At 47.2% G+C, this 23,959-nt stretch overlaps 1 protein-coding gene across 4 annotated transcripts in view; it reads right to left on the minus strand.

Moving 5' to 3' along the window:
* AAMDC (adipogenesis associated Mth938 domain containing) overlaps nt 1–23,959 on the minus strand; it is a 228,854-nt gene that overhangs the window by 82,892 nt on the left and 122,003 nt on the right. For all 4 annotated transcript variants that reach the window (XM_078658504.1, XM_078658505.1, XM_078658503.1 and 1 more), the window contains one exon: nt 11,675–11,836. In XM_078658504.1, coding sequence (XP_078514630.1) covers nt 11,675–11,806 — 132 coding nt within the window. In that variant the 5' untranslated portion in view covers nt 11,807–11,836. The remainder of the gene's footprint in view (nt 1–11,674; nt 11,837–23,959) is intronic.

Here is a 23,959-nt window from a genome sequence, read left to right on the forward strand (position 1 = left end):
GTGCTTGCCCACCTCGTTCTGCCCACCCACACAGCCTATGCAACGTGACCAGACCGTTCCTCGTAGAGCACAGCTAATGGGAGGCTGTGGGTTCAATCTCTTCCCTTCAAAGGGGGTGGTCAAACCCCAGACACATCCTTACAGCATCCACTGTTTTAGGTGGGTCCCTCAGTCTGCTCGACCATGCTCTCCCAGCCACCTCACGTGTGCGGTCCTACAAGATGGGGTGCCCTAGTGGCACGGTCTAGGCCTATGTGCCGGGATTGTTGCAGAATCACCCTACAGGGTCTCCTTCATCATGTCTAGCCTCAGTTGGAGCCCCAACATTCACACGTTTATAAGGCTGTAACTGCTTGCCAGGATGTGTACTCTAACAGATGGATAATTAACGGATTATCCCGTAGAGCCTCTCTAGGATGTAGCCATCTTGCGGCCCTGCAGTCTGGTACACCTGCATTAAAGCTCTTTAAGGACAGCAGAGCTAAGGCACGCATTCTGGGGCTGTTGACCCCCACGCAATAGTTCCTGCATCAATTCAGAAAGATTAGAGGCATTGCAGATGGATGGCGTATACACAGAGACAGCCTTTTCAACCAGTGATGCATCAGTCACCCAGCCTTTTTGAGGATGTGGATGTGGGTCTGGCAGGCAGCTTGCAGGCCAGCTGGTCATCATTCCTCCGGTTCCTTTTCCTCTGCTACCAACAGCCACCAAACAACTTTAGTTTGACCATAATGGCTCGTGCCCAATCGTGGAGGGCAGGACTCAACATTTACTCCAGGTTGGTGACCAATCACATCTGACCAATAGGTCTTACAGATCATTTAAAATGGCTATGTTCTGCCTTTTCTTTCTGTCCCACACACTATTCCTCCTACAACAGAGCGAACTTCAGACGATCACCTATCCATTCTCTTACAGGAGGTGCAGTTGTTACTCTCATGGGTACTACGGAGAGGGATCCAGACTCTGAAAGAGGAAGTAGAAGGTTGTTACTCTCCCTACTTCCTTGTACTAAAGAAGTATGGGGCCCTAGTCCTATGTGGACATTTTACCTCTGACTGGGATTTGAAGTTTCTATGTGCCCAGTATCAAGGCAATCTGACAAAGGCCATCCAGTTCTCAGAGGAAATGGCTCAGGATGAATAGTTCTAGCTGCAGGCCCCTTCTCCTTTCCCACCCAGACCTGACGGTGAGGATGGATGCATCGCTGCTAGGCTAAGGAGGTCATCAGTGGAGGTGGAGAAGAGGGGACTCTGGTCGCTAACCGAGGGGTGGCTCTACATCAATCTGCCACTGAAGTCCTTCCTACTTTCCATTAAGTTGAGGCTTGTACAGGTTCCCAAGGACAACACCACCACCACGTGGCACTGCAGTAAGTATTGGGTGCATTTCTGGAGGTGGTTGGAGCATCAGGGAACTTTCCTGATTTTGAACCACATAGCAGGGTCTCTGAATGTTAGAGCAGATAAATGGAGCGGGTGGTGTTTAGTAGTTCACGAGTGGCTTCTATGTTCCGAGGTAGCACAAGGGGTCTTCCTATAGTGGGGAGTACCCTGGCTAGATCTTTCCACCAACGAGCAGTCTTGCAAGTTTTGCACATTAGGGTTCTTCAAGAACACTCATTCTGAGATGCTGGAATGGAACAGTGGAACTCCTTCATGTTTTTCTGGCCCTCCCTTTCCCGTTCAAAATTTGGAAAAGGAATAAAAGAAACATCAGGAATGATTGAGGCCAAGTCACCCTAGCAGCTCCAGATTGGGCCACACGAATGGCATACTCATACCTACTGAGCATGAGCATTTGTCCTCCGATTTGGCTGCCAATTTGTGAGGACCTCCTGTCTTATCTATGGGGCAGGGTCATCTACCTGCGTAATCTACAACTATATGCGTGGAGATGAAGCGGCAACAACTGACTGTGTTTGGTCAGAGGCCTGAATTGATGGATGTCACCAGGTGCCCTTCCACTAAATCCATTTGTGCCAGGTGCTGGTGTGGTATTTGCAAGACTGACTTCTCTAAAGCAAAGCTGTCAAAAGTCCTTTTCTTTGCTTTATCTATGGCCAAGCAAGGCCTTGCAGTGGCCACTATGAGAGGTTCTTTGTTGGCCCTTTCGACATTTCTAGGTTCAATAAATATCAGTATCATAGATGACTTGAAGATTTGACACGTTCCCTCCCAAACCATTTGTGATCATCTGAGCCAATGAATAGCTGCTTGTGGTGTCTCCTGACTTTAAAGATAGTCTTCCTCATTGTAAATACATCAGCTTGTCGCATGAGTGAACTTCAGGCACTTTCAGTGCAACCGCCCTTCACCACCTTTTTTCCCCCAGACAAGTTGGTACAGAGGGCTCGGGCAGCATTCATACCAAACGTTGTGAAACACTTCCACGTTGGTAAATCCATCACACTACCAGTGTTCTTTGCTCCCCCTCACTCACTCCAAAGAGAAGGAGAGGCTCCATCCGCTGGTCCCCAAAAGGGCTTTAAGATTTTACATTTACTGTACCAAGGGCCATTAAGTGGGCAATCAGCTTTTAGTGGGGGTTCTCTGGAGCAGAGAAAGGGAAGGCAGTACAGACGTGAACTTTGTTGAGGTGGACAGTCCTCTTCATTATGATCTGCTGTGCATTAGCCAAGAAACAGCCTCCAGAAGGTCAGAAAGCACATTCCACTAGGCATACGACTGCCTTGGCATGCAGAGTGCCTGTGCTCGACAACTGCAAGACTGCGATGTGGGCGTCAGTTCATGTGTTCACGAAGCACTACTACCTTGACAGCCACGTCATTTCACCCGATCAGTCCTGCAAAACGTTTGTTCTCAGCCCACTCCACAAACTCTCCACCTGGAGAGGTACTGCTTTGGTATATATACAAAGATGAGGAAGCACAAGTTACTAACCTTCGGTAACGATATGTCTGTAAGAAACAGTAGTTAGTATTAGATTCCTTACCTTAGAATATCCCCAGGCGTCAGACTGGATCCGGAAACTTTTACGTAGCAGTACCCTTGCACGTCGTTAGGCATCATCTGCAGCTCCGCGTCCGTCGACGTTTTTGCCGGGATGATGTCGCCGGAGTACTTAGACGCCGCCCTCGCGCGCTGACGTCAGTTCTTATACACAGCTTTTCCACGCCAGAAACGCAGAGCCATGATAAAAACCAACACTGGTGCCATGAAACTAGGGCCCTGAAAGGGGATGACCTTAACTCTAGATATCGGTTCGCAGAACGGGGAGGATGGGTGGGGCGGTAAGGAATCTAATACTAACTACTGTTTCTTACAGATATATCGTTACCGAAGGTAAGTAACTTGTGCATCTGAAAGAAACAGGTTAGTATTAGATTCCTTACCTTAGAATAGATACCCCAGCAATACCAACCCCGGTGGTGGGTCTGCGAACCAATGATCACACCAGAAAGTCCTGGAGAACGGAACGGCCGAAAAAGCCATCTCTCCGGACTTGGCTGTCCAGGCAGTAGTGTCATGCAAACGTGTGCAGCGAGGCCCACGTAGCCACCTGACAGATGTCCTGCAAGGGGACTCCCCGGCCCAGGGCAGTAGTAGCCGCCGTGGCCCGTGTGGAATGGGCACGAAGCCCCACTGGAGGCTCCTTTTGATCCAAAGAGTAACAAGCCTTGATGCACAAGACGACCCATCGAGAAATGGTTTGTTTGTGCACCGCCCGTCCCTTCTTAGCGCCCACGTAACCAACAAAGAGTTGGTCATCCACCCGGAACTGGCGTGTGCGATCCAAATAGAATGAGAGCGCACATTTTGGGTCCAGACGGTGGAGCCTCACTTCCTCTTTCGAGGGATGCGGAGGCGGAAAGAAGGTGGGCAAGGTGATGGACTGCCCGATGTGGAAGGCTGTGACTACCTTAGGCAGGAAAGAGGGTCGCGTCCGCAACACAACTTTGTCCGGATGGACTGAAAGGAAAGGAGGCTTAGAAGAAAGAGTCTGGAGCTCACTCACTCTCCTGGCAGAGGTGATGGCAACCAGGAAAGCGGTCTTCAGAGTAAGGAGGCGAAGAGGACAGTTATGAAGTGGCTCAAAGGGAGCGCACATCAGAAAAGTGAGAACAAGGTTCAAGTCCCACTGAGGCATCACGAAAGAAACTGGAGGAAACATATGAGTGATGACCTTCAAAAACCTATTTACAACCGGGGACTTGAACAAAGAGGGCTGATCAGGCAGCCTTAAGAAGGCGGAAATGGCCGAGGTAGCCCTTCAGAGTGCCCAGAGCAGAGCCCTGCTGGGCAAGAGAAAGAAGAAAGAGGAGAACCTCTGAAAGAGGGACAGAAAGGGGATCCACAGCCTTTGCTGTGCACCATGCCACATATTTGTTCCACCTGCAGGCGTATACCGATTTTGTGGAGGACGCCTGGCTGCCAGAATGACATTACAGACTTCAGGAGGCAAGTCAAATGGCCTCAACTGCCGCCATTCAATCTCCACGCATGTAAGTGGAGACTGGACAGGTTCGGGTGGAGGACCGTCCCCTGCTGCTGCAACAGAAGGTCCTCCTGAAGGGGCAGACGAATCGGGGGATCGACAGACATGCTGAGTAGCTCGGGATACCAGAACCTCCGTGCCCAGTCCGGAGCCACAAGGATGACTTGGGCCCGGTCGCGTCTGATCTTCTTCAGCACTCTGGGCAGAAGTGGTGTAGGCGGAAAGGCGTACAACAGACCGCAACTCCACTCGCGACGAAAAGCGTCTCCGGGCGAGTGCCACCTTGGAAATTCCAACGCGCAGAACTGATGACATTGCGTGTTCTCTTCTGTGGCGAATAGATCTAACCAAGGCTCTCCCCACTGCTGAAAGAGGCCTTGCCCCACGTCCGAGTTCAGACGCCATTCGTGATCCATCTTGCACCGACGGCCGAGTTCGTCCGCCCTGGCGTTCAGGGAACCTGCCAGGTGTTGAACCACCAGGGTCACGCCCTGATGTTCCAGCCACTGCCAGAGGCGCAGAGCCTCCTGGCATAGGGTCCACGACCCCACCCCGCCCTGTTTGTTGCAGTACCACATGGCGGTGGTGTTGTCCGTGAACACCTGCACTACACTCCCCCGGACAGAGGGGAAGAATGCCTTCAGTGCAAGCCGGATCGCCCGCAGCTCCTGAAGGTTGATATGGAGCTGGGACTCCGCCGGAGACCAGAGGCCTCTGATCTCCGCCTCTCCCACGTGGCCTCCCCAGCCCTGGAGGGACGCGTCCGTCACAACTACGTGCTCCAGTTGGGGTAGGGAGAGGGATCTGCCGCTTACCAATCGCGGTCGGTGAGCCACCACTGCAACTGTCTTGCAGTGCCCTCCGAGATCAAGACATGGTCAGACAAGTTGCCCTGATGCTGGGCCCACTGAAACTTCAGGTTCCACTGCAGAGCCCGCATCCGCCACCTGGCGTGATGCACCAGAAGGATGCAGGAGGCCATCAGCCCCAGGAGCCGCATCGTCAACCTGACCGAGACTCGGGATAACGGCTGAAAGATCGGAATCAGAGCCTGAATATCCCGAACCCGCTGTTCGGGAGGATAAACCCGAAACTGCGCAGAGTCTAGAACGGCTCCGATGAAGAGGAGCTTCTTAGAGGGACACCTGTGTGACTTCGGCACGTTGATGGAGAACCCCAGCAGGTGCAGGAGGTCAGCCATAGTCTGGAGGTGGCTGACGACTGTCTGGGGCGAGCCCACCTTTAACAACCAGTTGTTGAGGTAGGGGAAGACTGAAACCCCTAACCTGCGCAGATGAGCTGTGACCACCGCCATCACTTTCGTAAACACCCATGGGGCGCTGGTAAGGCCGAAGGAGAGCACGGTAAACTGAAAGTGCTTGTGGCCTAGCGTGAACCGCAGGTAGCGCCGATGGGCCGGCAGGACGGGGATGTGGAAATAAGCGTACTGCAAGTCCAACGCTACCATCCAGTCTCCCGGGTCCAGGGCAGCTAAGACCTTAGCCAGGGTCAGCATCTTGAACCTCTCCTTCCAGAGGAAGCCGTTGACGTTCCGCAGGTCCAAGATAGGGCGTAGGCCCCCTTTGCCCTTCTTGGGAACCAGAAAGTAGTGGGAGTAACAACCACACCCTACTTCTGGCCCAGGAACGCGCTTGATGGCCCCCTTGGCCAAGAGGGACGTAACTTCCTCTCGCAGAAGATTCAAGTGATCCCCCGACATGCGGTGTTACTGCGGTGGCATGGCTGGAGGGGCCGCCTCGAAGGGTAGGGAGTAGCCCCTTCGGACAATTTGCGGCACCCACCTGTCCGATGTGATGTTGCGCCAGTGGAGGAGGTGATGGCGAACCCTGCCCCCCACTGGCGTCACGTGGGCCTGAAAGCTCGGACTAGGAGGGCTTTGAGGCGGATGCTGCGGGGGTGGATGTGGACTGGCCTCGCCATTGTCCCCGGGCACCGCCACGGCGGTTACCACGTCCGCCACCGCGCTGGATGTTAGTCTGCGGCCCGTGGCTGGCAGGACGTGTGGGGGTGCCCCTTCCTTGGCCACGAAAGGAGCGAAATGCAGCAGATTGCTGGCGCGGGCCGACAGGCCCAAGGACTTGGTCTTAGCCCTGGAGTCCTTAAAGCGCTCAAGCGCACTGTCTGCCTTGTCGCCAAAGAGGCGACGGCCATCAAACGGCATGTCCATAAGGGTGTTTTGGACATCAGCCGAAAAGTTGGCGGACCTCAGCCAGGCGTGGCGACGAATCGCCACCGTCGTTGCCATCGCTCTACCCAGCGAGTCCGCTGTATCCAGCCCACATCGGATGGAGTACCGTGCTGCATCTCGACCCTCCGCAAGGGCTTGGGCGAGTTTAGTCCGGGCCTCCTCCGGACATTGTGGTAGCACGTCCGCGACCGTGTCCCACAGAGAGTGGGTATAATGGCCCAAGAGGCACGCGGTGTTAACGGACCACAACCCCAAATTCAGGGAGGAGAACATCTTTATACCATTCTTTTCGTACCTCTTGGATTCCCGATCGGGGGGAGCCGTCCGGAATGCGGTCTGGGAGTTAGAGGCCTGTATGACCAGGCTCTCTGGAGTGGGGTGGGTGGACAGGAAGCAAGGGTCGCCCGGAGCCGGGCGGTGGCGTCTGGCCACGTTCCTATCTACAGGGGGACCTGTAGCGGGCCTGGACCAGTTGCCCAGAAGAACGTCAGACAAGGCCTCATTAAATGGCAACAGAAGCTCCGAAGAGCTTGCTTGCAGTTTAAGGACCTCAGTGAGGAGGTTAGTCCTCACGGCCGCGACGGGGAGTTCAAGGGATAAGGCCTTCGCCGCCCGCGTCAACACCACACTATAAGCAGCCCCCTCCTCTAAAGCCACGGTAGGAGAGCAGACAAAACCAGTGTCTGGCGAAGTGTCCAGACCACTTGCGTCCCCTAGCTCACCTGCCCAGTCCTGATAAGACTGGCACTCACGTGCCAGAGGGTCCTCAGACCCCTCCCAATCCGCCTCGCAACTCATCTCCTGGTACTCAGGGTTAAATGATGGGGCCGGATCATAGAAGAAAAAATCTTCTCTCTGTGTCGCTCCGGCGTCGGAACCGGACCGAGGGGGGGGGATTGGGGACGACGTCGAGGGCGCCAGGGGCGACACCCTAGGGGCCGTCGCAAGGTCGACCGGCGACGACCCGGATCCGGACCCGGATCCAGCGGGTCCCTGCGGCGCCGGGACCGAAGTCGCCAACGGTGCCGGGGCCGAAGCACCCGACAGCGCCGGGGCCGAAGCTCCCGGCCCGCTTGGGCTCCCAGTCGGGGCTGCTTAGCCCGAAGGCACCGCGGGACCTCATGGCCGTGAGGAAGGCGTCAATCTCCTCCGGCATCGCGTTCTGGCAATGGACCGGCGGGTATGGAGCAGGCCGTGACGCCCGAACCCCCGGCTGTGTCGGGGGGGGTCGGAAGAGCAATGTCGCTTCTTCGACTTCTTGTGCCTCTTACCTGAGGAATTGGAGCTCGAGGAATGGTGTCGATCCTCCGAGCCGTGATGACTCCGGCCCCGCGACCGGTCCCTCGACCTCCTTCCGGACTGGGACCTTGAACGGCGCGGGCCGACTGCCGGAGCTCGAGGCGCTTGCGGGACCGCTCCCGCCTAGCCTTCGACGTCAAGGCCCGGCAGTCGGGGCACGACTTGTCATCGTGGTCGGGCCCCAGGCAATGAAGACACCAGCGATGGGGGTCGGCAACCGACATCAGTCGGTTGCAGTCGACGCAGGGCCTAAGTCAGGTCATCCCTACCGGCACCGTCGGAGTCGTTCGACTTCGAAAAATGATCAAAAATGATCGGAAAGTTTAGTCAAAAATTGACTAAGGGTACCACTGTTCCCGGATCGGAGCTTGCTGGTGCGGAAAAAATAGGAACTGACGTCAGCGCGCGAGGGCGGCGTCTAAGTACTCCGGCGACGTCATCCCGGCACCAACACCGACGACGGATGCGGAGCCGCAGACGACGCCTACCGACGCGCAAGGGTACTGCTACGCAAAGGTTTCCGGATCCAGTCTGACGCCTGAGGATATTCTAAGGTAAGGAATCTAATACTAACCTGTTTCTTTCAGATTCTGCGGTTAGAAGTATCCATCAGAAGTACAAGTTGCTTACCTTCAGTGACGGGGTTTGTTGTGGATACTCTATTTAACAACAGATTCCTCACTGCCCTCCCAGCTTGCCATTCTGTGGAGTGGCCTCTAGAAAGGTCCCAAGTTAGTATTCGTTACACTGTTACCAACAATTGTTCATGTATCAGTCTTAGGGCGTGGAACGGAAAAATACAAGCAATCAACATCAGCATGAAGAGCTGGCACTTCTCTGCGGCTCAGCTCTGACACTCATATGCTGCTCATGTGGAATCAGCTGAGCCACATGACAGTACCTACTGGTGTGCAGGAGCATTATTATGAAAAGATTTTCCCAATCCAGTCGGGCGGTATTCTAAGGTGAGGAATTTGCGGTTACAGTATCCCCCAGAAAGAACTTTTACTGAATGTAAGTAACAAGTTTATTACTGCTCACCATCAGTAAATATTACCTACTCGTTCTACAACATACTCCTCCATCTAAAGCTTTAACAGTGTACCGAGTAGGTGACAACTCCCTCTGACAGGTTCTAAGGTTCTAAAGACTTCCACTTAAAGTGGGGTAGTCTTGTATGTATTTAATGGGCGATCTGTGACTCCCCTCCTGAAACTCCAGCCAACTGGACACTATGACACTGCTGGAGAAAGCAGTTACTCAAGTATAGCCGTTTGTCGAGCCATACAGTATTTTGTATCATATGTAGGCAAGGTTTATGCCGAGCAGAAATAAGGATGTAAACAAATGGTGGCAGTAGATAGATTGAAACCAGTGCTGTAATCATCCTAGACCTTTTGCAGTCCTTTGATTCCAATGCTTTATTAGTCAATGGACTCATTTCTGCCAGGGTGATGAAGACTATTGTTGGAACAAAACTGGTTGCATTTTGGAAGAATGCTGGAAATTGTGTGTAGAAACAAAGATCAACATGAGCTTTGTGATGTTAAGCAAGAGGGAAAAAAATGAGAACTAAGAGGGAAGGCAGGGTGGGGTTGGAGTTAAATGTGCCTCACCACAAAGAGCCAGTACAGGTTTATAAAAAGAGGCGTGATGTAGTCTAGCCACGTCAGACATTTAAGGAGCCTGCCATCATATTCTGTTGTCTTGGCAGTCTATTCATCAGGTGTTTTGTCATTTATTACAACACAAGGTTCACAACAACCTGGTCTGATTATACTTAGAAAATCATTGCCTGAACTACAGGACAGCTCTGTTTCAATGGTTATAGCCGGAGCAAGCATTTTTTTACTATCGCTGCCAAGTTAGATGCCTTCATGTTTATTAACATTTAGAACAGATGGATTCCCTATGGTGTTGGGTGAGACCACCATCAGCCAGACATCTGATAATGTCCTTCTTACCAAGACAACAGCCTTAGCTACATTCATCTTAAGGTAACTGGCATTCATTCAGCTATTGATAGGAGCAAACCAATGCATAAAATTTGGTCTGGCGGTCTCTGTGGCTACGGTTAATTTGAATACAAGATGCATTTCATCAGTAGTGTTATGAAAGTTAGCTCTGTAGCCTTAACTAAGGATGTGGGTGGGTAGAACCACTTATTGCTTGGATGTAGCTTGCGTTGTTACTAAGTTGCCCGTGACCAGAGTTTGCTGCTGATTTTAGTTGTTTTGGTTTAGATAAATGGCAGGAGGTTTTTTGCAGTAATAGGTTGAGGGAGAGGCTATTCCTGAAGTGATAAAGGGAGTGAAAGTACTAACCTATAACAAATAATTCAAGGGAAGTGCTCTGTGAGGGTTACAACTTCTGTGAGAAAAGGGAAGTTTTTTCTTGATTGGATTCTTAGGGTGCCTTGAGGGGGGGAGGTGGTTATAAATCCCACTCGAAGAGACAGTGCAGATTGTTTCTGCTTCACCAACGGAATTACCATGGGCATGTCTTGCAGAACAGGTTATTGGTTTATCTGTGGTTCCAATGCACACAATATGCCAGATGAACTGCTGTTGTATATCTCATTTGGCATCTGTAATGAGCTGTGAGGGGGTTAATAGCTCTCCAGTGAGGTAGAGGACAGCAGGGAGTGAGGGTTGCTTTTATGTTGCAAGTCACCCAGGTATAATTAGGATCCTAGTGTCCTTGTGGGGAGAGGCGCTTGTTGTCTGGATGTAGCTTGAGATAAGGGTGAAGGAAGAGGGACCCGGACAATTGAGAGTTCTACTGTTTGCAACCTAGAGTGAAGCACTGTAGAGAAAAATGTGTTTAAGGCAATGTCTGCCTTATTGTGTTTATTGTGAGAGGAGTTATCTAAATGAACAGTTTTCAGATTCCATTAGGCATGGCCTCTCCATCTAATCATACAGTCTATGGCCTGGGATATTTTTTATTTCCTAAAAGTAGAAATTCCGTCCTTTGTTCAATTGCTACCAGAGATTGACAAGAAGTAGAATGATTTCTTAATAACTACTCTGAAGACCTCCTGTGTTAAAACAATCAGCTCTCTAGAAGGCACTACATTCATGTTTTTTGCATGTCTGCTCCAGACTATGTGGAAGAAGCGGTCAGATGTCCAGAAGCAGTCAGAGATAGCTTTAACCTAATGTCAGTCACAGGCACAGAGCATTATGATACAGTTTTAACTTGAAGATTTTGCATTTAGATGGTATTTATGGGTAACAGAATGGTGCAACCGCCTGACTGCCTACTTATCGCAAACTGCTTGAACAATAAATTATTGACCAAAAGACACACGTCGGACGTTTGCAGGTTCTATGTTGCAGAGTTCTGCAAGTAGGGACTGTCCACTGGACCTCTTAACCCCGAAGCGCTACAGGTAAAAGACTCATTTAAGGTTTGCGACTCTCGTTTGCGATCACACTACAGGTGTCTAGTAATACCCATTGACAGGATTCAGATTATTTTTTTAACTTCACGTTATTTATTCATCTCTGTGCTCTGTCATATTTAATCTCCATGAACCTTTCCATAGTCGTACTATAAGCGAAAACAAAATCTGCTGGGGAAAAAAAAGGCATGCCACATTACAACCCGCCACCACGCTCCATCGACATAACACAAGAAGATGAGAAAACTTGATCCAACTCCTTTGCTCCCATTTGATAAAAGTCATTAGAAAGGTCTTACATTGGTTCCAGTCTCTCTCCAGTCCCAGGTCCGACTCCCTCCTGGCCACACTTTGCAGTCTTTGTACTCTTGCGGGCAGCCTTGCACCTTCATGCTACCCCAGGAAATGTTTGAAATGTTTGGAGAAGACATGCTTACACAGCTGTTCTGATGCACTGAAGCCTGAAACAAAAAGCATGCCATTTTTTACGGGTTCTCATTAAGAAATGAAACCCCAATTCAGAAAATTATTAATCATTCAAAATGGGATCCTGTTATAAAATGCAATCACCCTCCTTACAAATGAAATAGTAATGGAATATATTGTAATATTCCTTCACTAGTCAGCAAGAGTATTTCAATCAAAAAAGGTTAACTTCAAGTGCAATTCTGTTACATTAGACTAAGTCTTCACCAAAGTCCAGTATAATATATGAAAAAAGAGTGCACAATTGCCATAAATGAACAGAAACACGTAAAATGCCCTATTCTTGTGCTGGAGAAGGGGTTGCATATAAAACACAAGCGAAAATATGGATACCAGAGAAGCTTAGCTCCATGGAAGGTATTCAAAAATGAAAGGAATGAAGGGTTGGCAGGATAAAAAGCAAGAGTCAAAACAAAGACTAATTCCAAATGGTGTGTGTGTGTGTGTGGAGGGGGGGGGGGCTGAGCAGAACCCAGACTTGCAAAGATGACTCCGTTTTTAAGTAGATCAAAATATAAACAAGAAACCTGTGGGTTGGCGTCCTGCTCAATCCTGTATTTTCTCTAAGGCTTTGAGCAGACGGTTTCTCTCTTTTCATCACACAGGGGGGATTTACACCGTCTGTGGAGAGCTCGGGGGCTCTCCAAATGATCTGCTGCCCCCGCTGCACCTCTGGCTTGATCTGTCTTGCCTGTCACGTGACAGGACTAGGTGCTATAATCACACATACTACTGGTCAACCATCCAAGAGCCGCAGAAGCATGAAACCCAGGGACTTGCATGTATTTATACACACATTTTTATCTACAGTAGCTTCAGAGCCAGCAATACCTGCTGCCAAGACGACATCTGAGTCAGACACTCCAGCTGCCAGGCTGAAAATAGGCGGTGGTCGTTGGCACAGAGGATCCCAGCCGATGACTCAAACTTGCTATAATACACTTTATTAGTTAACGGAGATAAGGCTGGCTTCTCTTTCCTCAAATCTTAAATCTTAATCCCAAATACCTAGTTTAGCAGACTCTCACACACAACTTCCTACTACCTATGTGAAGCGGCAAAAGGTTGCATTGTTGACAAATCTAGAGCTATTATATTCCTATGGTCACAAGTAGGCTTACAGTTTCAACCTCCCAATTTTGTATGGTGAGGAGTGGAGGTCAACTGTATCATGGGTCACTGTTAGAGGGTGGCATATGTTTGAGAACCTTAAGATAAAATTACCAAAAAATGCTAGAACCAATCAATGTAATGCCCAAGAAACTAACAATCCAAGAGGACAGTATAGTTCTATTTCCTTAAAATGTATGGCACCAAGCCATTGACATGGGCGCCCAAGTTTACTAAGATCTGTGCAGGGCTTCGCACATGAAAAATCAACAACGCTGATTTTCACTTTTCCTAAGCTTTGAAAAGACTGAAAGAGAGGTAGATATGAACGACTAGAGGGATAGATCAGCGAGTTACTTAGATGTTAAGATCCGTAGGTCATCTGTGGGTCGCAGTTTGAATTCCAGCAGTTAGATTAGTTATCACTTTTCCAAGGAACCTATTTGATTGGACTCTTTATAAATATGTCTATGTATACACACTACTGTAGAATTATCCAGTTGATTATGAACTGCAGCACAGTGAAACTATATTTATGTGTACGATACTGGGAATGTCAACAAGTCACTGGGTTTGTCTTGATGTGCGAAGTTTTGCTGTAGTATGTAATATAAATTTGGATAGGGTGAGTGGAAGGCTTGCCATGCTTAGAAATACTCAATTAGGCAACTTATTTAAATGTATTACAGCTTAGGAGCACATAGTGCACAGAACCATTAAGTGTGAAATCAAGAAGGCCTCATGAAAATGACACAATGTTGAAGATGCTATCTATCGATATATCTCTATCGGACTATCTACAGACCTCAAGAAACCTACTCGCTCACTTGCTATGGCATGGCAGATTTTATAAGGGTGGGCCATTTTACTGCCTACTATCGTTTGCGGCGAGGGAGCTGACAAACGTGTGTTCTTTTCAAAACTTGAATGCTCAATAAAGATGCCTTCAAAACTTGTTTTTATCATGTCTCGTTTGCTGTGCATTCAAAGAGAAATCAAATGTCAGTTTAGGTCTTCTTACAAACTGCTGCTTATTTTATCATGACCATTGGGGTTTACTTTTCTCTCTCTAACTGCAAAATTAGAGAATTTTGTAACGTGAACTGTCTGACAAGACAGTGTGAAATGAAAGGCTAAAGGGTGTCCGTTTTTTCTAGCACACAATATTCAAATATCTTGTAAATAAATATACAAATAAAATAAAAAATAGCAGTTAGGAATGCACAATTTTTTGGTAATGTTGAAGTGGGATGGAAACAAAGATTTATAAGAATCAAATCCAATCATGCACTTTACTTGGTGAAACCCCACTATCACACAGCAACATTTATACGCTATATAGTGTATTAGCTAAACTATATATCAGTGGGAAAGTTTATGTCCATCTCAATTGAAAATATGCAGTCTGTAAATAATAGTGTGCTACCACAACATGATTTAGTAATGTTTGTTAAAAGTGTGAGCTTTTAAACATGAACTGAGAAACATTCCTGCTCCCACCCTGGTGACAATGCTGTTAGTGAACTAAGAGCAAAAGTCAGGGGTCATGTGTACCCTAAATGTGGGCTTGATTCTTCATACACATGGAGAAAAGGTTTACTCTATAAAATCAAACAAAATATTTTTTGGTACAGTAGACATGCTGAACTCACATATTTCAAGGTGCCCTCGTGTTATAATGAAGAAAAAATGGGAAATAAAATATTTGCCTAGGATCACACAATTTAAGACCAGTTATGGGTCAAGCGTATTACAGTTAGGTCGAGTAGATTATTCAAATCACAAGACCTGCAGGTCTGGTAACATTTGTTATGATTTTTCAAGGCCTGACATTATGTATATGTGAATTACCAAGAGACTCCTTGTGACCGATAGGTGTGCTTTAAATATATTCAACTGATAATAATAAATAATAACAACAATAAAAGTTGGTACCATACACAAGGGAGACCTTGTAACGGGGAGAATACCAAATTTGAATTATGCGGAATAGATTAGACAAAAGGGTAGACGGACCACATCACATGAAATTACCCAGATCTGTCAGAGTATTTTGTCAATAACTAGACAAAATGTATTTAAAAGGAGCTCTGCGACCTCAAGGGTGCCACTTCTACTATATGTTGAACGAATGAGGGACTTATTTACTACTCAGTTCTAAATAGCTTATATTTGTCAAATGGGGAACAGCATTTGCCTCGACAAGTGAGAAACTGTATGGGAGGCTTTGCTGTGAGGCTTTGCTGTGAGGCATTGGTTATGGAGAGCACACTAGTGTAGTGAACAACTGTCTTGTCATGTTCCTCAATGTCTGGCTCCCGTTATTAACATTTGAGGCTTTGGAAGTCAGAGAAATTACCTGCCCCATGCACTAGAAGGCATTAAGGTTGACCAAAGATGCATTTCCCTGGAGTATGAAGGAGGACTGGAGAGTTTATGATGTGTAGGATTTCCCTTTACAATAGGATCACAGATTACGATTGAGGAGGTCTTCTGGTGTGTAATAGGTTGGTAACCTCTTACCCAATCCTAGACTGCTTCTGAAACATTTGCCTGTACTCTATGCTCTTCCCACGTGTCAGCTACTGACAGCAACATTGAAAAGATAGTGTCCTCCTCAGCTTCACATGCTTAAGCTCCGTTAAATGTGCACGCCACTAGTGCACAATACCATGCAACTTCATCAGCATATCTGTTTCCAAATGTAATATAACACATTAATCTTGTTTGGGAAGGTCAACGTTGGTATTTACAGGGTCGGGCTGAGCTCCGCTCGTTCTACGGGCTGGGCATTGCTCCGCCTCTCCCCTCGGCCGGGCTTGGCTCCGCCGAGCCCCCTCACCACCTGTCTACATTCCCCAGCAGCCCTACCAGCGGCGAGGACGCTGACATCACCATCTGTGCGTGGCGTGGCGCCAGGAGGCGCTTATAGGTCAGGTCGGAACCCCGTCCCGCGGGACGTTGCCGGGAGAAGCCCGGGACAAGGGCGGGCCGCCTGTGGCCGTCAGGGGCTGAAGGAGGCTGGGCTGGGCCAGCCCCCTAACGCCCTGGCATTGACATCTTCTTCCTTACTATCGGTATTGTGTTGTTTGTGTTAGGCTGGTGTATGGTAAACTATGTCACTATATTGCTATGTTTTGAACCCACGCTAGATTGGTATATCCTACCCTGTTATTGTTGTGTTGATTGTGTATCACATACCGGGACCCCCCCCAAGATGTCCTCGGGTGTTCTTAATCCTCTGCCCTCTTCTGTGGGGGTTACAATACTTGGCCCTCTGGATAAATATTTTGCCAGGGCAAGGAATGACATTGATAAAGAACTGTTGTTGGCTGAAAAACGTGCGGAGCGCCGTTATTCGATTGAACTGTTAAAAAAGAAACCCCTAGTTTCCCCCCGAAGGTACCCCCCTTACAACAACTAAACAAAAGTCTTCTGGATACTGATGCTGAGTTATTCAGTACTGACAATATTCCACTTATTTTCCAAGATCGTACTTCATCTCCCACTTCTTTTGATATTGTTAATATCTGTATCCCCAATGAGTTGTCGGAGACTACCAACTGTCTAATAGACTTAACTCCCCTGTTGTTTTGGATTCATGCATACAACATCAGGCAACCTCTCCATCTAAAACTTCTGAGATTGTTGCCCTTGCTGACACACCATCTTTGGTCACTCTTAGTGCGAGCAAGGCACATTCTGACGTACCGACACCCCTTGAAGGTTTATCTGCTCATACAAATCAGGTAAAAAAGAGGAAACGCAGGGGTAATAAACAGCTTGGTAGAAGTGCAAAGACAGCAAAATTAGTGGAGAGTCCGTCGAAGACCAATCTTCAAGTGGGTACGCATCCTCCTGATAGGGAAAGTGGGCAAGCCCTTAATCCTCCCCTCTCACAGTTTCACTCCCTTATTATAGAAGAAATTATGGGGAAGATGGACCTTCTTGTGAGGTCCCTAACACTACCTTTAGTACATAGGGTTAAAATCATCTTAGAAAAGCTAGGGGAAATTGAAAACTCAATAGAGAGGAATACGGATCAGTTGAAGGAACTAATCACAGGCAAGCATAAAGCCCCCCCACCTAGGTCCTCTGCATCTCACCTTTCTGTAGGGAATAAGCAGTGTAAATTACCAAACCCTGAACCTGAGGGGGTAAACAAGCCCTCAAGTATTGTAGTCAACAGGCCCGTAAACCTAGAGAGTAATCCAGGGGTTGAACAGGCAAAAAAACCAACATTTGTTCAAAGGGATTCTACACCGTCGGCTGATAACAGGCCCGCTCTACATTCTATTAAACAAAGGGCACCAAGGAGGAATGTAGATCTTCCTCCACATGCGGCCCCTTTTGTAGTTATTTTGACCTGGGTGCCTGAACTAGAGAAGGTAAAGGTAGAAGACTATCAAACCCTGAAAAACAAGGTTGTCCACTGGTTCATTAATAATAGACCGCTTCCAGCCAACTTAAATGGGGAAATACTACACGTTAGAAGGGTAGGCTGGCTGGGCCAAAGACCTAAGGATTTACCGGGTGATGTGATTATTGTTAACTTTAAGGATCCAAGAGTAGTCAAACATATTGAAGATTGGTTTGACGCTGGAAGTGGGGGTGGAGTTTCCACCAAGGCTCTAACCTTCTTTTATCCCCAGTCGTTAATGTTGAGAACATCCCACCCACCCTCAGTGCCAAAGCCATATCAGGGTGACCGCTCTATGCTCCCTTTAAGATCTAACTATCCCATATTTGAACCTCGGCCTATGAAATGTAACCAATATAGACCAAAGCATATGTTGCATGGGTATGTAGATAGGCCCTTCACCAATAATCTTCGGGAACCTTGGCCAAGACACAATGTGCATCTACCCCAATGGACAATCCCTACGTTCAACCGGTATGGTGCTCTTTCCGCTCTGGACGAACAGGATTGACTCCATAACTCTAATAATGGGGTTATGTTATCTCCTCTCAAGGCTAGCCATGCTTGGTCTAATACTCTCCTGGGGTTTATACATTGTATGAGAGGTGGGGGTAAAACGCTGAAAAATGGCTCCCACTTGAGGCATCCTAATTTAGATACTCAAGTTCTTAGCACTGTAGGTAGCTGTAAATTACCAGTGTTGGACGTTACTGAAGGGTCTTGCAGTGGTGTTATGTCCAATCCACTGAAGAAGGTCACTAATGAATCCCTGCAACTGGGTAGCTTTTCTCCTGGTGTTAGAAGTACGGTTGGTGACCTGACTTTGCCGATATTGGACCAGGACTCTTTATCTGTTACCGCCTGTTTTACCCCTAACCCCAGCCCAATTCGTACCATTACCCCCACCATCCCCATCTCTGTGTCATGCCCGAGGGAGTCCCCCGACCAGGTCTTGCCTATGGCAAAGGTTTCATCATGGAACATAGCTGGCCTTGACTCCAAGCTAGCTCTTCCGGACTGGGGAAGTTTTATTGACCAATCTGACATCTGGTCATTTCAGGAAACGTGGGCTATATGTCCGGCATATCGCACAGGTTTCTTAAATTTCTCCAGACCAGCGGTGAAGGGAGCTAGAGGCAGACCAGTAGGGGGTTTGGCAATCTGGGTTTGGCAGCATGAGGGGGTGACTGTGGCTGAGATCCCGATAGATAGTGTTGATATGTTGGCTATTCGGGTAAGCTCCACAAAGGGTTTGGATATTGTCATTGTGAATGTTTATATGAGGGGTATTCAAGGGGGTAAATGTTCGCCAGTTGCACTGGCACTGGAGGTCTTCTTGAGTTCCCTACCTAGGAGTTCCAATATGGTGGTGATGGGGGATTTTAACACATGCTTTGAGCCACTGGGTCTGGATGACGGGAGGCTTTCAGAGGCTGAGGACTCACTGTGGGGTATTCCGGGGTTGGAAATTTCGCCTATTAAGAATTGGACCCAAGCAGCCTTGTTCATGAAGGGGCTCTCACTGGATCAGGGCCTGCGAGCAGTTAATGGAAGACTAAAGTCTGATAGGTTAGGGGCAGTAACCTATGACAATGGTAGGTCTGGCTCTCGTATTGATTATATTCTGGTTAACTTAGAAATGTGGCCTGGCGTGATAGACATGGTGGTTGTTAGTAGAGTAGAAAGTGATCATAACCCCTTAGTCCTTTCTATTAGTGACACTAGTTTTGTTGAGTCCAATTTGGTTGAAACACCCCAGCCACAGGCCACTTTGGCCAATAACGAACGAAGGGTTCGCTGGCCTAAAATTGCTTTAAACGAGGAGGCCATGCTTCGAATTAAGAGCTTACTTACGGACACACTGGCCAAAATCAATGATCTAGGGCATCAGTCTGAGCTTGTAGCTAATATCTCTACCCTACATAGTGACCTCTTTTCAAATCTTAAATCTATTTTTGTTAAAAGTATTACACCTAGTTCTAGTAATAAGAAGTTGAGAACCCACTCCTGGTATGACAGTGCATGTAGACAGGCCCAAAAAGCGCTGCACGCAGCTATAAAAACAAGAGTGCAGGTAACAATTCGCAGTAGTAGGGCTACATACAAAGCTGCACTGATCTCGGCCAAGAGGAACTGGGATGAGGCACGTTGGCGAGAACTGCTGGAGGCATGTCAGGGTAACAACATGATTAAATTCTGGCATCATCTTAAATGGGGCAATCGCCCCAAGATGCTGTCCCCTCCAACTTTGTGGAGCCAAAGGAGTGGGTTACGTATTATGGCAACCAATTTAAAACAAATTGTGACAATATTGTCATTTTGCCACCTATTATTTGCGAGGACGCCCTGGTTTTTACTCCAACAGAAGTAAGGAATGTCTTGAAGGCTATCCCGGGTGGGGAGGCACCAGGTCCCGACAGCATTCCGGCCGATATGTTTAAACAGGCCCAAGACCTCTGGGTCCCCTACGTTACTCTGCTAGCCAACGCTTTGGCGAAAGGAGCAAGTGTACCGGAATCGTGGCTAGGGGCAGAGATCCTTCCTGTTTATAAGAAGGGTGATCGCTCTGTCCCGGCCAATTATCGACCCATCAGTCTTATTGATGCGGTCCAAAAGATTGTGGCTCGTCTCCTCTTAGGTAGAATCCAGGGCTGGATATCAGATTTCGACATATTAACCCCCCTACAAGCAGGTTTCCGTCCGCACATGGGGACCCTAGAACAGGTATTTAGATTTATGTTATTATATTGGAAGGTGGTACTTTTAGGGGGGGTCTTTTGTTTGCAGCCTTTGTTGATCTTAGGTCGGCTTTTGATTTAGTACCAAGGTCCAAGTTATGGGAAATCCTATTGGGGTTAGGTATGCCAAAAGAGCAGGTGACTTTACTTATCAACTTGCACACGAATACATATGCTAAAGTCAGATGGGGTAAGCCAGGCGATGTTACTGACAGTTTTGAGGTTGCCAAGGGGGTAAGACAGGGGTGCGTCTTGGCCCCCACCCTGTTTTCACTGTTTATCCATGGGGTGACCAACTACTTTTCTAATTTTCCAACGGACGCGCCCTCTCTTGCTGGGAGGAAAATTCCCCTCCTCATGTTCGCTGACGACACGCTTATTATTTCCAAAACGAGGCAGGGCTTACAGTCAGCACTGTCTCGTTTTGAGCTTTTCTGCAGCGAACATGAGCTGGAGGTGAACGTTGGAAAAACGAAATTTATGGTTTTAAGGGGCCCTAGAGCCGTCAAGGCAAAGGTAAACAGCTAAATAGGGTTGAGAGAATTTTCAGACAACGGTGCTCTACCTAGGGTAAACGTTACAACCTGTAAGGAGAAATGTTCAGATGCGTGGTGCGTACAGAGCGAACGGAAAACCCTAAAACCGTTCAAAGACAATCAGGGATTCTCGTAAACTTATAATGGCTAAGCTCTCGCAACCACAAAACAGTGTGACAATAAAGATAAAAGTGACCAAAAAACAAGTAACAGAAAACAGCAGATCTTGATGTTCGTGTTCTATTTTCAAGGGATGTTTATTTGAATCAGCAATCAGCCTCATTCAGCCGACACGTGTTTCATCGTGTTGAAGTGGAGTCAACACGACTCTTCAGGGCTGATGAAATAAAATACACACATGTATAGTACATCTCACTGTAGTACATCTGGTACACTACACAGTGAAAGGGACGTGCACTATAGTGGAAAGTGACCTAACCTTACGTACCTAGGTGGCCGTTTCGTGATCATGTGCCGTGCACATCCACACTCGCACACTATTCGTGGTGGTAAAGTGCGTGGGTGGCAATAGTATCAACCCCTAGTGTTACATCAGTTTATTCACTATTGATGTGAAATCACAATCACAAAGTTTCTAGTCTCACGCTCACATGGAAAAGCGTTCAGTGAAGGTTCAGGGTCCAAGACGTGTCGCTTGATCCATTCTATTTGGCATGCAGTGAGTATGTCATGCTCAAAAACAAGGTAGGTGCATGTACGAAGGGACACTATTGTGCGACTATGTGAATCCCAAAGTTTTTTGTCTAGTAGCCTACCTGGTGAAAATCCAAGTATCGTTTCATTGATGGGGAAATATTTTGAGCAAGTAGAACGGTATATCTAAAATTATGACAGGTAAATGAAAAAATAAAAATTAAGAACAGGGAGAACATAAGTAAGGAAGCAAGTTGAAAAGCCTACAGGGTGCAGTATAGCAGTGTTAGCTGTCGCTTATCCTGAAAGCAAGAAAGACGGGTATGTCAATCTGAAATTTGCGAAAACAACCCTGGTAATGGGTAAGAGGTCTAAGTAATCACAAGCTGTATTGGATTGTAGAATGCTGCTCGTTTATTCCGAAATGAGACTGCACAAGAAAAAAACAAGAAAGTATCCCATAATCAATGAGAATATCCAAAATGAATGAGTTATTCACGTTACTGAAATGCACAAATAGGAACTCGTAATAGTAAACTAAAGAGTACATACCTAAACACCTGTATGTGTTTAGCCATACCGGGAGGGGATCCGAATGTCTGTAGTGTAATCAGGAAAAGAATTGGGTGCAATCCTCCGTGATTAAGACCGTACTAGAAAAGGAAACACAAATAGGGGGGCGGTGGTGTTTAACTCTATCCGCCTTAAACCCTAATGTTGAAAATAACCTCAGTAAAGGGGAGGATTGCGTTTCTCTTACCTGCCGCGCGGTATCCCTCCTCTGTGTGTTCCCGGTCGCCGTGTTCCAGAGACGGACACGTGACCGGAAACAAGATGGGGAGATATAGTCTCGCAAAGTGCTCATCAGATCTAGCGTCACAAAAGGACCGCCATCTTGGTAGTAAAAATATTCGCTGTGAGCCAAAAGTACAGCGGAACATACAGCGCCAGGCGCTGTTCAATTAATATTCAGAATCGCTATTAGGACAAAGTGCGTGCCGAGGGAAAACAAATCCCAGTGGTATTACGAAGTGCTCTGGTTAAGCCTCACGTTAAGTGTGTCTAATCGGTACTTAAAATCGAGTTATAGATCTATGTAGGTCCATTAGCCATCCGTCTGGTACGTGGCTAGTAATAAGGAAATCAAAGCCCAGTACATTCGGAGGTGCTCTGGTTCAGCCTCTAGTTTCGTATATATAATCGGCGCTTCTGATAGAGTTATAGATCTATGTAGACCCATTAAAAAGAAAAGTGAAGAGTACCTAGCTCGTCCAGTGGAGTCAGCTTTTTACGAATTTTAGAATGTTCTGAGTACAAATAAAGAGCTGAGACCACTAATAAAAATAAGTTCAAACTTAAATTTGAGCCAAGAGTTCCTTGATCACGTAAGAAGATGTATATGGTGATTCACAAAACACTGCGACACTGTTTAGTAAAATGGAAACCCTCAACTAAAGCACCCCATATGTGAAAAGTGAAGTGGCATAGTGAATTGGTGACTTCACAATCTGTATATCAAATTTCTAGCCTCCTTCATACAAAGTCTTAAGAGTACAATTCACAGAGACACATTTAAGGTTGCAGTTAGGTACCTTATACTATAAGCATCGTGTTCAAGTATAAAGTAACAGTACAATAAAAACATATGGTTAGTCACAATCCCTGGAGGAACGTTAAGTAAGTTATTGCTTCCCCAGCAATTAAATGACCATATCTCCAAATAATTTGGTTCTTGCAGTTCTCATTTCAAATTCAACGATATTCATGTCTATTTACAGTTGTATAAACCAATGACGTATTTGACAACCATGTACAGCATTACCTTAGGATGATAGGGCATTAGTTCCCTAAGAAGAATTGAAGCTCCGGGTCATAGTTCAGCCCGTGTTCCACGCTTTACTGAGGTTATTTTCAACATTAGGGTTTAAGGCGGATAGAGTTAAACACCACCGCCCCCCTATTTGTGTTTCCTTTTCTAGTACGGTCTTAATCACGGAGGATTGCACCCAATTCTTTTCCTGATTACACTACAGACATTCGGATCCCCTCCCGGTATGGCTAAACACATACAGGTGTTTAGGTATGTACTCTTTAGTTTACTATTACGAGTTCCTATTTGTGCATTTCAGTAACGTGAATAACTCATTCATTTTGGATATTCTCATTGATTATGGGATACTTTCTTGTTTTTTTCTTGTGCAGTCTCATTTCGGAATAAACGAGCAGCATTCTACAATCCAATACAGCTTGTGATTACTTAGACCTCTTACCCATTACCAGGGTTGTTTTCGCAAATTTCAGATTGACATACCCGTCTTTCTTGCTTTCAGGATAAGCGACAGCTAACACTGCTATACTGCACCCTGTAGGCTTTTCAACTTGCTTCCTTACTTATGTTCTCCCTGTTCTTAATTTTTATTTTTTCATTTACCTGTCATAATTTTAGATATACCGTTCTACTTGCTCAAAATATTTCCCCATCAATGAAACGATACTTGGATTTTCACCAGGTAGGCTACTAGACAAAAAACTTTGGGATTCACATAGTCGCACAATAGTGTCCCTTCGTACATGCACCTACCTTGTTTTTGAGCATGACATACTCACTGCATGCCAAATAGAATGGATCAAGCGACACGT

This window comes from Lissotriton helveticus, chromosome 8 (assembly GCF_964261635.1).
Source record: "Lissotriton helveticus chromosome 8, aLisHel1.1, whole genome shotgun sequence".
NCBI lineage: Eukaryota > Metazoa > Chordata > Amphibia > Caudata > Salamandridae > Lissotriton > Lissotriton helveticus.